The sequence below is a fragment of the Sesamum indicum genome, linkage group LG3 (assembly GCF_026168435.1).
Source record: "Sesamum indicum cultivar Baizhima isolate 11 linkage group LG3, ASM2616843v1, whole genome shotgun sequence".
NCBI classification, from domain to species: domain Eukaryota; kingdom Viridiplantae; phylum Streptophyta; class Magnoliopsida; order Lamiales; family Pedaliaceae; genus Sesamum; species Sesamum indicum.
The window spans coordinates 28,424,838-28,437,884 of record NC_142659.1 but is presented as its reverse complement, the minus strand read 5'-3'; the positions used below and the strand labels follow the sequence as shown (position 1 = coordinate 28,437,884).

At 36.0% G+C, this 13,047-nt stretch overlaps 3 protein-coding genes across 5 annotated transcripts; 1 reads left to right on the top strand and 2 right to left on the bottom strand.

The window, feature by feature from the left end:
- Positions 1-352: 352 nt before the first annotated feature.
- On the bottom strand, positions 353-4,851 carry LOC105159078 (uncharacterized). 3 transcript variants are annotated; one of them, XM_011076019.3, is made up of 7 exons: positions 4,455-4,851; positions 3,434-3,475; positions 3,170-3,292; positions 2,189-2,424; positions 1,372-1,408; positions 885-965; positions 353-806 (listed from the first exon to the last, which is right to left on the bottom strand). In XM_011076019.3, exons 1-7 carry the CDS (start codon positions 4,596-4,598, stop codon positions 675-677), a joined length of 795 nt encoding a protein of 264 aa, XP_011074321.1. In that variant the 5' UTR covers positions 4,599-4,851; the 3' UTR covers positions 353-674. The 3 variants fall into 3 exon arrangements, 2 of the variants coding, with proteins under 2 accessions (XP_011074321.1, XP_011074322.1); XM_011076020.3 differs by having other exon boundaries at positions 908-965; positions 4,455-4,849; XR_002286783.2 differs by having other exon boundaries at positions 748-806; positions 908-965; positions 1,243-1,408; positions 4,455-4,850.
- Positions 4,852-5,785: 934 nt separating this feature from the next.
- On the top strand, positions 5,786-10,182 carry LOC105159077 (putative pectin methylesterase CGR3). The gene is made up of 6 exons (XM_011076018.3): positions 5,786-6,405; positions 6,563-6,602; positions 6,952-6,990; positions 7,731-8,105; positions 9,164-9,219; positions 9,605-10,182. The coding sequence occupies exons 1-6, from the start codon at positions 6,280-6,282 to the stop codon at positions 9,755-9,757; spliced, it is 789 nt and encodes a 262-aa protein (XP_011074320.1). The 5' UTR covers positions 5,786-6,279; the 3' UTR covers positions 9,758-10,182.
- A 538-nt stretch (positions 10,183-10,720) lies between these two features.
- On the bottom strand, positions 10,721-12,820 carry LOC105159266 (uncharacterized). Its single transcript, XM_011076276.3, has 3 exons — positions 12,556-12,820; positions 11,323-11,745; positions 10,721-11,241 (listed from the first exon to the last, which is right to left on the bottom strand). Exons 1-3 carry the CDS (start codon positions 12,598-12,600, stop codon positions 11,038-11,040), a joined length of 672 nt encoding a protein of 223 aa, XP_011074578.1. The 5' UTR covers positions 12,601-12,820; the 3' UTR covers positions 10,721-11,037.
- Between the last annotated feature and the right edge of the window lie 227 nt (positions 12,821-13,047).

Here is a 13,047-nt window from a genome sequence, read left to right as displayed (position 1 = left end):
ACACTTGATGCGAAATCAAGCAGCAACATATGTTTGGACTATTCGGGAGCATCTTGATAAAACTTGTTTTTCTGTGCCAGTTTTCATCCGTCTGAGCAGCCTTCTTGTCCCACTTTTTAGGGGGAAAAATTTACAATGAAGTTAATTTTAATGAGAAGGAAAAAATAAAAAGATTTTTCACTCATTGCTGTTATTTGAACAAATGCCTAAAAAGTGATGAAAGAACGTGCACGATGAAATTAATTTGTTAGTATGATGTGATTGATGATAAATTCTGATGACGATATATCTGTATAAGCAGACATGCGTGCACAACTATTGTTTCCGCTACATCAACCTTGCAATACATAAATTTAATGAATATAGGACTGAACTTCACTGCATTAGTAAATCATATCTTTCTCACTGTGTTGGAATTGTGGTAATCAAATTGTTGATAATACGACATATTTCGTTACAGAAATTCGAGCGAGAAGGAGAATATATGGGATCATATATTTGTAATCGATCAGATATTACATATGCTTATTTCTGTTACACAACTGCAAATTCTATGCAAGCAGCATAACCTATAATTTTTGCCCAAACTCCAAAAAGTTCAGCCAGATTCTTTATCATGACTGTCAAGAAAGCCACTCTTGGTATAAAGATCAGACGGTTTCTGGAAGCAATTGTCATCTCAGGAGATTCTGCAATGGAAAACGGCAGGGTGCTCGAGCGAAGTTATTGATGCCTATTGTTCTTTCTTTCTGACTTGATAGCCTCGTAAGACACCATAACTTCCTTGAATTTTGTTTCAGCAAATTCTGCAGATGTAAACAAGTGACGTGGGCATTGCAATTTATCAATCAGATGAATGATAAACAGCTCAGGAAAATATTTACTCGATCTGTCATGAATTTACCACCTTTGTTGTCCTGATTCTGATCAGGGTGAAACTGCTTCGCCTTTGCTCTGAAGGCTGACTGCAGAGGAAGAAGATATTAGAGGAAGTAGGAGACAGGAAAAATGACCTGTTAAAATAACAACCGGAAATGTAAAGTGCGAGTACAGATATTTGAAGTAGTAGCAAAGCATAGGTGTCATCAACCGCAATAAGATCATCACAAACCAAGAATTAGTGGTAAAGCACATGTAAGCTCGCACTTGAGTATGGTGCATCGCACGATGAACATGTGATTAGCATATCATTCATAAAGTGTACTATTCAGCATTGCAAAAGCAGTTTGATTGCTGTTTCACCTGAAATAGGTCTGTGGAGGAAAGCAATATATTTTCGTTCTTGAAAAGTGTTGCAGATTGCATGTGATATATCTTTTCATTTGTCAGCGGTTATATGATCCACATGGGTGAGAATATATTAGCGAATACCTTTATCTCGTCATCTGTGTAGGGTGTTGACCTCAGCCTGCAAGAATGGAATAGACAGTCGAAGTGGTCAACTTCCATATGCATGTGTTGCTCATCACAGAGACCCAAAGTGACATGAAGGATTCTATAATAAGACCACATGCCATAACTAAAAAGAAAGACAAAGCGCAGCAAATATATTATTCATGTAATCAGTATGAATCATTGTCGAAGACCGTAAGACATGCATAATATACATGGCTGTCTATGAGAATCAGACACTTTTATCCAGTGCAAGAACAGGCTTTTACTGCAGAAAATCATTTCCACTACTGCTGCAAGAAAGCATGGGCTGCAAGGCGGAACCAGAGCATATTCTCCCAGTCCTTACATATAAAGTGATACCAATGGATGACTATATCAAGATAATATTAATGCTATTACTGCATTATGAAATCAAATGATCAGCAAATTCTTAAAGTCTCCTTCATACAGTATGTCTATGCATGCCGCACATCCAGGGCCAAGTCAGGTCTTAACCCTGTCCGAACAGAATTCTTGTTAAATAGACTAGAGAAATTGATACATCAGCCATGGATGACTATGTCAAGATAATATTAATGCCATTACTGCATTATGAAATCAAATGATCAGCAAAATCTTAAAGTCTCATTCATATATTATGTCTATGCATGCTGCACATCCGGGGCTAAGTCAGGTCTTAACCCTGTCCGAACAGAATTCTTGTTAAATAGACTAGAGAAGTCGATACATCAACCATGGTTTAACCCAAATTATGCAATCTGTCAATTCAGATATATCTTGTTTTTCACTATACCTGTCGAGTCCAAGGACAGAGTAGTGATGTGATAATGAAGCGCTTGCACTGGCCTTAGGTGTCTCCCTAAAATTACTACCATGATCTCTGAATGAAGTATCTTCCTTCCAGTACCAATCATTCCTCTGGAAATGTTGATGATATGCACCTGGACCATGTTGTTGCCAGCTGTCATAACTCCTTTTGGATTTATTTCTCTCCCTGTTGAAAACGCTTTGCATACGCCGAATTCGTTCCTACAAAAAGCAGACGACCAATATGATAATACAGCTAGTTATCTTCCACAAATTTCCAGCAGCAACGTAAACCAGTACTGCAGAAACTCGAAGATGAGAAGATCTTTTCTTCAGTAAAAGTATCATTTACTTTCTTTCTCTGAATTATGGAAGGCAAGGAGCTAGCTTTATTTCTCAACAGAAGAACAATCAATACTCACCTTATTTTCTGTTTGCAGGTCCAAGCAATTAAGAAAAATAGCGAAAGGAACTCAGCAAAGAAGACAATAGCAAACTAAAGTATTAAATCCTCATTTTTCCAAGTTTTTGAGATCCTCTTTATAAATCGATATTACTTTCCGGTTAAAATATTATCATATTCCTTAGAAGAGAAGTTTCTGTCTCCTGTATTCTACACGAAGAGGCTCCTGTTTAAAAGGAAAAGCAAATAATAAAAGAGGATATACAAGGAGAAATCCTGAAGCTGATAATATCGTGTAGCTTACAATCTTCAGCTAGACCAACTCATGCTGCCACCCATCTTTATTTCGTATAACATGAATAAACACTTGGAATAACTTATGTTAAACACACCAATATAGAGGGCTAAAATTTGGAATTTGAAAAACCTGAACATTTTCAAATATTGGAAAGAGAAATAGACCAACTTTCATCTTAAACAAACTAACTAAACGACAACTAAACAAATAACAGTCCATTGGTTATTTCAAAAGAAGAATGAAAACAGCTCAGAAACAAATCTCACCACTCTCTCCATTTCTGCCTCATGTTCTTCTCGCATACGACGGTTATACCTTTTCCATGCTTCCTCTCGAAAACTAGTTCGAAAAGGACGCCCATTCTTCCAAGATGACTGAGACCTGCTCAACTTTTGCAATCACATAACATTTTCAATATATCTATTAAAAATAAGTTATCAAACAGAATATTTGCTTTCACATGCAAGATTAGTATTAAAGTTATTAGCAGACTAAAAATTCAACAAAGAAGCAATGCAGATGAATATTACCTGCAAGTAGATCCAATCAACTGTGCTTCGCAATTGGGTAACCTGCCACATTGATTAGAAAAATTCAAAATCAGTTCAGAGAACTGTACCAGATGCACAAAAGGCACAGTGTTCAACTATAATATTTAATACATATGCACAAAGTGAAAAGTAATTAAAAAAATTTCCATTCTTCTTCAATGAATTCATATGGCATTATTATTCCAGACAGTCCTTACTCAACAGCGTTTTCTATATAACAATACTACTTTGCCGCTTTAGCCTAGTTTTATTTGTTATATAATGTTTAGGTTATCGGATAAGACAATACGGCCTCAGCAAATTCGTAGTTGGTCACTTCTTTACTGTATTTTTCCGAGCAGTCTTCTCCACCCACAAATTTATCTTATACATAGAGCTTCATCCCAAATAGAAATAACACTTTTCCATCTCCATCACGTCCACATCAAGAAATGCAAAGGGAACATAAGATCGCAAAAATATGCATCCACTGGAAAAAAGAAAAAGGAGAGACAATAAAGGTCCATTTCTTTGATGACTGAAGATGTAAACATGGGTAACGGCAATGCTCTAAAGTAAGAAAGCATGTGAATAAAAACTAAAAGACCCCCCCCCCCCCCCACCCAAGGAAGGATGCACTAGAAAAGGCATAAGAGACGTTCACTTAAATTCTAGCACCCAAGAAATTGCTGAGACTTACTCCTAATTCCTGCAGCTGTTCCGATTAGCATACATTGAATAATAACTTACTAAAATTGTCAATTTAAACTTCGAATACCAATTCAAAGACTTCACATTCAAGCCTCTGCATTTCCTTATTCTAGTGGTGAAAAAGTTTAGACTCCATTTCCAGAAATTTCCCTCATTATGCAACAAACAACAACTCAATCAAGTTCAGAAAGGAGAACAGAATCCTCAACAATATCACTCTCCTTCTAATGCAGAAACAAAAGACAAGGGAAAACGAATCAGAGTAAAAAAAAGAGAGAGATAGAGATTGAAAGAAACAAAAGAAGCTTACGGCGAAGGTGGTGGCAGTGGCTCCGATTAATCCAAAAATTAGAATTCCCCAGAGCCTCATCTTCTCTTCTTTCTCCTGATAACCTCTGTCTGGATGTGGCGAGGGATTATCCCAACTCCTTTTATCACCCTCATCCCTGTTCATTCTTCTCTCTTCTTCCTTGTTCTTGCACCGGTAGTGATCAATTCAAGAACTTGGATCGAGATTAAAGTAACTAGGATGATTGAACTGAAAACACTGAAGCATGGCTTCCCAGCTCCTAATTGAATCTTTTCTTTTACTCTCCCTCTCTCTCTTTCTCTCTCTCTTCGATATCTAATTCAATTTTCGTATATGAGAGTTAGATTCCAATGAGAACTGGTTTTCTCCTTCGGCAATTGGCCATTGCCCATTGGATTGTTTTTTGAACGGCTACTTACTGTTTAATTGCATTCCGAAAGTAATAATCCTACAAAAATTAAATAAAATAATTCTCCATATATATTAAAAATAATTATATGATAATCATACAATATTAATAAATTAAATTGAAAAATACGATTAGACGAATCTTATTCTATTCGAAAAACAAGTAATTAATTAATGTATCGATACATTTATAATCTTGTCTTCCAATATAAAAAAAGAAGTCAATTCTTACACATATTAAAAAAAAAAAGAAAAATCAAATTGAATCGAATGCATTATAATTTAAGTATGTCTTAATTTCTAATGAATCTTAAAATTTTGTTTGGTTATTAAATTTAAATAAACTTTAATTAAATAAAATTTTGAGTAATTTAATTTGTTCAGACATATTTTTTTATTCTTCCAATAATTAACTCAAAGTTAAAAAATTATGAAACAAAAAAATATTTGGAAAATCTAATTCAAATGGGCTTTCACCTTTCAAATTAATTATTAAACAATGTAATTTATAAAATAATCACATTTACGCTCTTAATTCATATTTATTTGTACAAATTATTTTTATATTTTAATATTTATTTGTACCAATTATTTTTATTTTACATAATATAAAAATCATCCAGGATATTTTTTTTTAAGCAATCATCCACGATAACTGAAAAGTAGGAATAATTTATCTAATTATATTAATTTTTTGAAATGTATCTGTAATTTTCAAGAAAAGAAAAAGAATAATTTATATAAATAAATATGAATAATTTAATAAATATATGTATAATTATTTAAAAATAATAATAATTTGTATAAATAGATGATGTAATTGTAATTATCTTTAATTTATTCTTCATAGCTAATAGTTTTAGCTTCCTAAGTAAAATGGAGATTTGGGCTTTTTCTCTAATAGCAGCACAAGTGGGGAAAGGCAAAATAGCAGCAATACAGTTGGATTCCAGCAGCCGACTCAACGCGCCAATTGCCTTTTCTATTTTCCCCACACTCCCCCTACTTCACTCCAAAACCCACTTTACATCCAATCCAGAAAAAGCTTACATACATTGTTGAACCTGCAACTGTACTCTTTCTCACAAGATTTACCCACCAAGATTCAAGGATCGTGTGTCTTCTATCAATCTTCATCAACATATCAATAGGGTCTCCCTTTGTTTTCGCTTTCCTGAGTGCTTCAAGATTCAGGTAGCAGTTTTTACTCATCAAGATTCAAGAATCGTTGTTCCGCTGAATCTTCGTCACGGTATCAATAGGGTCTCTCTCTCTCTCTCTCCATTTGTTCTCTCATTCTTGGGTGCTTCAAGATTCGAGTAGAACTGGTTTTTCCCTTTTGGGTTCATTTCACGCCACATTTAATAATACTATTCAAGTATAGAGTAAGCTGCAAATCAGCTCTGTTCGGGGAACAATGGCGACAAGAAGGCCTGTGAATCCTTCTCGCCGCATGTCGGAAAGTGGAGCGGCTCCATTGTCGTCCTCACTCCAATCAAGATCCCGCTCTCCCTCTTACTTATCCATTGGACTCATCATTCTGGTATTGATGTACCTTATATTTGGATGGTTTATGCTGTAGTTATGATGTCATTATGTACGAGTATGCAAAACTTTTGATTGTAGATAATGCATCTTGATGGGCTTCTTGTTTGAGATGTATAAATTCTGATTACAGGATCTACTTTTTATTTCTGCAGGGGGTATTTGCTGTCATAGGTTATCTTTATCGTGGCCAAGGTTTGATATTTTTCTGTGTAATTTACTGTTAGTTATTGATTTGCAATGAGTGTAAAAGTGAGTTTGCTTTTACAGTCATCTTTTAGAATTTATCTAGTATTAAATGTAACGGCACCAAGTCCCTAAAGATCAGTACAGCAATGTTGGTACAAGTTCTCGGTGTCAATCAGCATTAGATTTATCACAGTTTTGGTTTGTCTGCTCAAAGTTCTTATAGATGCTTATTACCACACTTCAAACAACTTTTACGTCTTTTGTGGCTCCCTATTGAGAATAGGAATTTTATGCTCTCAAGCAATATGTCTGACATTTATTATGTTTTGACTTATGGGAATGATTTGCCTGGTAGGTACCCTTGGAAATCTTAGAGCTGTCAGTGGGGTGGAAGGTAATTATATTGCTCGCTTTCCATTATCTTGTTTCTTTCTTCCATCTTGTTATTGTAGCCGAAATTGCATGATGCTTTGTTCTCTTGGAATTACTGATGCATGACCTTTTATCACGGTGCTCCCATCATCATCGTAAAAGTGGAAAGATCTGGAGTAGTATATTGAGGTTGAAAAGGATCTGTGTTGGTTGCTCCTGAATATTTCTCATGCTCAAAGGCAATTCTTGATTCAGAAATTTACTGCTTAAAGGGTTACCCTCAATTAGGGATTTGAATGAATCTTGCACGACTTTGAGACCAGACACCATTTTATTTGATATGGTTTTAAGCCATTAATTTGATTGGCGTGCTTTTAGACACTTTGTGAGATAGACCTGCTGATTCTTTGGCTAAAATTACTAACCACATAGGGCCTCCTAGAAAGGTTCTTTCAGAACTGGTAATTACTGAATGTCTGTTCTTGAAGTAAGTGAAACAAAATACTCATTTCAGAACTTTCTTTCACTCTTCCTGTGAGATTAAGCAGTCTGTTAGATTGTTTGTATATATGACCCTCCCTTCAAGAAAATTGTTTTCGTTAGAATAACATATTTGTGGCCTCTATTTTGAGCTTGTTTAGAACGAGAAGGTCAGTCTGAGCCTTTGTGTTTTTTTACTAACATGCGAAAAGAAGGGAATAAAAGTGTTGATAGGTTTCCTGATAACTTACTAAAGGTTCTTTGGCTACGGTCATTTTGTAGGTGACTTTTCATGTACTCAAGAAGTTGAACGTGCCATTCCAATTCTTAAAAAAGTATATGGTGATAGCATGCATAAGGTTTTGCATGTTGGTCCAGACACTTGTTCAATTGTTTCCAGATTGATAAGAGAGGAGGAGACTGAAGCATGGGGTGTGGAACCATATGATGTAGAGGATGCTGATCTTACATGTAAGAGATTGGTGCACAGAGGTCTTGTTCGTGTGGCGGATCTTAAATTTCCTCTTCCATACAGGGCAAAATCTTTTTCTCTTGTCATTGTCTCGGATGCTTTAGATTACTTGTCTCCAAAGTATCTCAACAGGACCCTTCCTGAATTAGCAAGGGTATCATCTGATGGTCTCGTCATTTTCACTGGTAAGAGAAATTATGCAAGTTTTCTTTACATGATTTTATTGTGGAAATTCAGCTTATGTTCTATAGAGCTTCTTGTCTGGGTTTCACTACTTGCTCTGTTCTATATCAGATCTCTGCTAGAGGTGGTTCTCTAGCATCATCCTACGAGAGTGGAATTATGTTGGTCATCCCAAAATTTGCAACCTGCCTCATACATGAGAGCAATGAAGTAGTTTATATTTCGGCTCCTTAGTGACTCCTTATCTAGAAGCGATTAGGATGGTTTGAATAGCCGTGGGGCTTTTGTGGTAGCTGAGTTCGTTTGAATTGTTTTGTGTTTCATCTTTACTGTCAAAACTTGCAGCCCAGCATCCAACCCAGCATGGTATACAAGAATACATATGTGGATAAGTATTCAAACTAATGGTTCTTTATGGATTTCTTCAACCATAGATGGATGGAGTAGTTTATTCTTGTTTGCTGCCTTTGCCATTAGTACTCGTGCCAAAACTGAATTTTAAGGTGTATCCCTCACAGAAACATGTAGAAACATCACTTTTAAAACTCATCTACTTATGATTTCTTAGCAGTCACTTGTTAATTCGGCCTAAAGCTTTCACATTTGCATGTTTGTTGAGTTCAAAACTAAATTGCCAGCTAGATATCACAATCAACCATGTTTATGCAAAGTCTATTAGACTTGACACCAAATTCGAAGTATATGTTGAAGCAATTTGCTGCTCTTTTGTGCTTCTTTTAACATTCAGCAACATTAGCTTGCCAACTGAGAAAAAGAACCACATTGTGTAGCTTGCAGCACTACTGTTAGGTTATAAGAAAACAAAAGAAGTGTGGCAACCTCTTCTGTCTCAACGGGATCCTAGAACACGCAAAACCTCGTCATCTCCTGTTTTCTCCTTAATCTACTTCCTTTTGTTAATGTCATTAAGTGTATAAAACTTCTATATTTTATGCTAAATGCTATTTTCCTCGGCGACTTAATAACTGTTTCTCTTCAGTTGTGTTGTGCAACCTTGTATCTCATTGTCACCTTTTTATTTTTTTGTAAAAATTCATAGGATATCCACGTCACCACAAAGCTAAAGGTGTTGATAAAGCTAGATATGGACGTTCGGTAAGACATCTGTCAGTGACAGACTTATGTTTCTTGTATTGAGTTATTCTTATTGTCAAGGATGTGGAAACCTATAGCTCAATGTTATGCAGCTTAAGATAACAATGGAGGAAAAACCGCGTAAAGATAGCCAACCAGATTAACGATGAGCTCTATAACTGCTCTAGTTATGGATGATCAACTTTTTCATTTTTATTATTCTATATCATTTGGAAATTTATGAAGCTGCTTTTCATCTCATTATCCTCAAGTATATGATTTTACTGAACAACTTATCTTGAAGACACATTTTAGTGTCTTTCTCGAGTGGGTTGTTCATAATTTTCACTGTCCTGAATGCAATCATTTATTAATATGGAATCCTTGTTTCCATTTTTCCTGATAGATTAAATTGAGGAGCTCGACGTGGTGGATTAGATATTTTGTTCAGATGAGCTTAGAGGAGAATGAAGCTGCCGTCAAGAAGTTTGAGCAAGCTGCAGAAAAGACCTGGTACAAGCAAAACTGCCAAATCTTTCATCTCAAGTCATACCAGTGATATTCAAGTATAATATGTTTAATGAAATTAGAACTCTTGATTCCATCTTGGACTGAAGTTACGGCAGCTCCGCCTATCAAGCGAATGATACGTTTGGAGAAATCCTTATTAGAACTGAGATATTCTCAGAATTTGTTGTTCCTTATAAAATAGGATCATATTCTTTTACAAAGATATATGGGAAAGTGGAGAATTGAGCAATAGAGGTTCTCTGTCTTCTGTATCAAATAGATCGGATTTTAGGACCTTACTTGTAGAAAGCAGCAGCTAATACATCCATCTTTAAGCCATCACATTGCACTGCAATGGAGCTTATTTCTGAATTGAGATGTGCAGCTCAAGTCTTAATACCTGTATACGTGGACTGCATGATTGCTGGGATCATTTGTGAGAATATTCAATACTGCTTGGCTGCAGGGACTGCATTTTGTTTGCTCGTACCGAAGTTAAATTTGCAGTTTCTCTAAGTATTCATGTGATCATATACGTTAGTCTTGCTTCCTTCTCTTTCCTTTTTCCTTTTCCTGCCTGTAAAGATTCTGGCATTTTGCCGTGAAATCTTGTGGGAACGGAGCATAATATCTGCTGCTTCATTTTTCAGTTTGGATAATTTATTAATACCCTGCTACCACAAAAACGTTTAGTTTTGGCTTTATTTCTTCTCAATCCCATTTTTTGCTCTCCAGAATTCTAGCCGACAGCATATCTGTACTCATCTACATAATGAATAAACTGAAAAAGAACTGGAAATGTATATGAAATGATAGAGCATTTCGTATTTATTTTACTTGTTATATATATAATATTATTCAAAATAGAATCTTATGAAATGTATATGACATCAATTGTACACATAATATCAACATATTAGATGAGATAAGATCCAATACCGCTTTGCGATAAAACATAAACAAAAACTTATTTCTGGCCTCAAAGAATAAGTATCCAGTGTTTAAAGAGCAATGCTGGATAATTGTGCTTTTCAGCAATGCTGATTTCTGATAAATTACTCCGATAAAATTGTAACTCAATTAAAAGAAGCATACTTTTACATAGAAAGAGGCCTATATATGAAGGGCCAAGTACACTGGTAACCAGTTGTGTTTGGTTATCTCTGTATGAAGAATGGTAGCAAGACGCAACAACTCTAGTTATACACTAAAAATGGCGAGTGATGCCCATATAGAACTCCATACTCATGACTCAAGTTCTATGCATTCCTAAGAAGACATGCCTCAAGAATGCAAAAGCTGGAAGTTAACTATGTTTAAACAGTGATTCTAACCATCTGCATTGGACATGGTTGAGGCATCTTCCAGCAAAGATTTTTCTCCATCTAGTTTTGGCAAGTTTTTCCAGTTCCAGAGGACTTGCATCAGTCCGCCATTTGCAGCGTGCAAGAGAAAATCATTTCCTCCCGAAATAACCTTCACAAGAACAAAAAAGCAAGATATGCCAACAAGTATCCAGGTAGTATTTCCATCCTGTAAGAACAAGGTCAAGTTTATTTCCACCTGTGAGAATATGGATGCAGAGTAGGACAGTAGTGTACAACCAATTTTTACCTTGTGGTCACGCAAGAATTCTTGAGATATCTTGTCCAAGTAGTTGGTGGTTAGACATCCAACAAAAAGACCGAAAGGTATCAGCAACTCTTTGTTTCTAGAGATAGAGTAAAAGAAATCAGATAGGCAACTGAATGCCAAGAATGCAAGTAAACACCACTTCAATGTCTCCTTCCCTAAAATCACTAATTCATGCAGTGCAATGCTCTCTGCTTTCTTCCAAGGAAATTGTTTAACTGAACCAGGGATGAATTCCCATAATTTGTCCTTGGTATAATTCAAGAAAACAATAAGCTCAGTTGACTTGTGAAAATGTTCCATCCATGGAACTTTTGCAGAACACATGACTGGAACATGTTGCTTCCGGACATTAATCAGAAAGGAACTATGGAGTTGACGGACTTGGTATTTAGACGATGCAACCTGTACAGAAGCCAAAAGGGCCATGTCACATCGATGTCATTTCCAACCTTGTAGTTCTCAACAACTGTAACTACCTTGGCCATGTCATGCGACATACGAGCAACCAAAAGTCTACCATGCATATAAGTACTCTCAGTAGTGAAAATGTTTGGCTGTTAACTCGCCAACTTGACCAAAAGCTTCAGGTGGACTTAGCTTAGTGAAATTACCCACACCATGCAAACTCAACAGTTTAGATTACCCTGCCCGATTAGGGGGTTGAAATATGATGGAAACAAAAGCTTTTTGAACGTGCGTACTTATTACTGTGTCGCTTTCGAGTTCACAAAAATTTGTCTTTTCATCCTCCCCTGAGCCGGAGGATTATTAACTTTGCATCTAACTACTCTGTTCTGCTATTTGTTTAAAGATGAAGAATTGTACAATAAATTTGTTTTCTTGGATGAATGTGGCACAACTCAATGTGAGAATCAACCAAGGACAATATGTATTTCTTGATGATAGGTAGTGCCACAATAATTAGCCATGTATCATGCTGACTACATGAAAAGCATAAATTTTATTTGATTGCAAACAAGAGTACAAGACCAAGTTTTAGAGAAAATCATAGATTCACAGCTGCACACTTTCTGTTAACTATATCATTGTAAAAAATTCGCAGCTCAACTAGCACTATCTTGTTCAATGGTGTACATTAGATTCGATACATGGAAAAGCACACTTCCTCTCTCTTACACACAATCATCTGTGTATGTTATTCACACAACACTGGATCAGACATTCGACAGAGCTATTCAAAAACGAACTTACGATAAAAGTTGAATGCGTGAGTGCGGACGCCGCCGGAAACACCATTTTCGGCCACCGCGTGATGCCGGTTGCTGCGGTAAGGTTAAGATGGGCAATTGTGGTGCGAAAGTGTTACACACGAAACTACTCGGATGGACCGGTCCGCATCGGATTTGGATGTTAAGAAAGCAAACTTTGCCCTAATCGTTCTAATGGGTTTTTGGGTGTCCGTACCTTTTCCCCTTTTCCCCCTCCCAATTATGGTTCGAGTCCGGGTCGAATCGTTCTGAAAAGGACACCACAAGAAAAGTTCGTAAGAATCAATGATGCATTAGTCTAATTGTTAAGGTAAAACATGAGGTCTTACGAATCAGTTCAAAACTATGTGTTCGAGTTCATCCAACGTATGAATATTTATCTCGTTCATGTGAGTTTTATATATTGTTATTAGTCATAATAATGTATTGATTGAATTGAAGTATTGCTCGGTGTATCGAAATGATTTATTTTAAT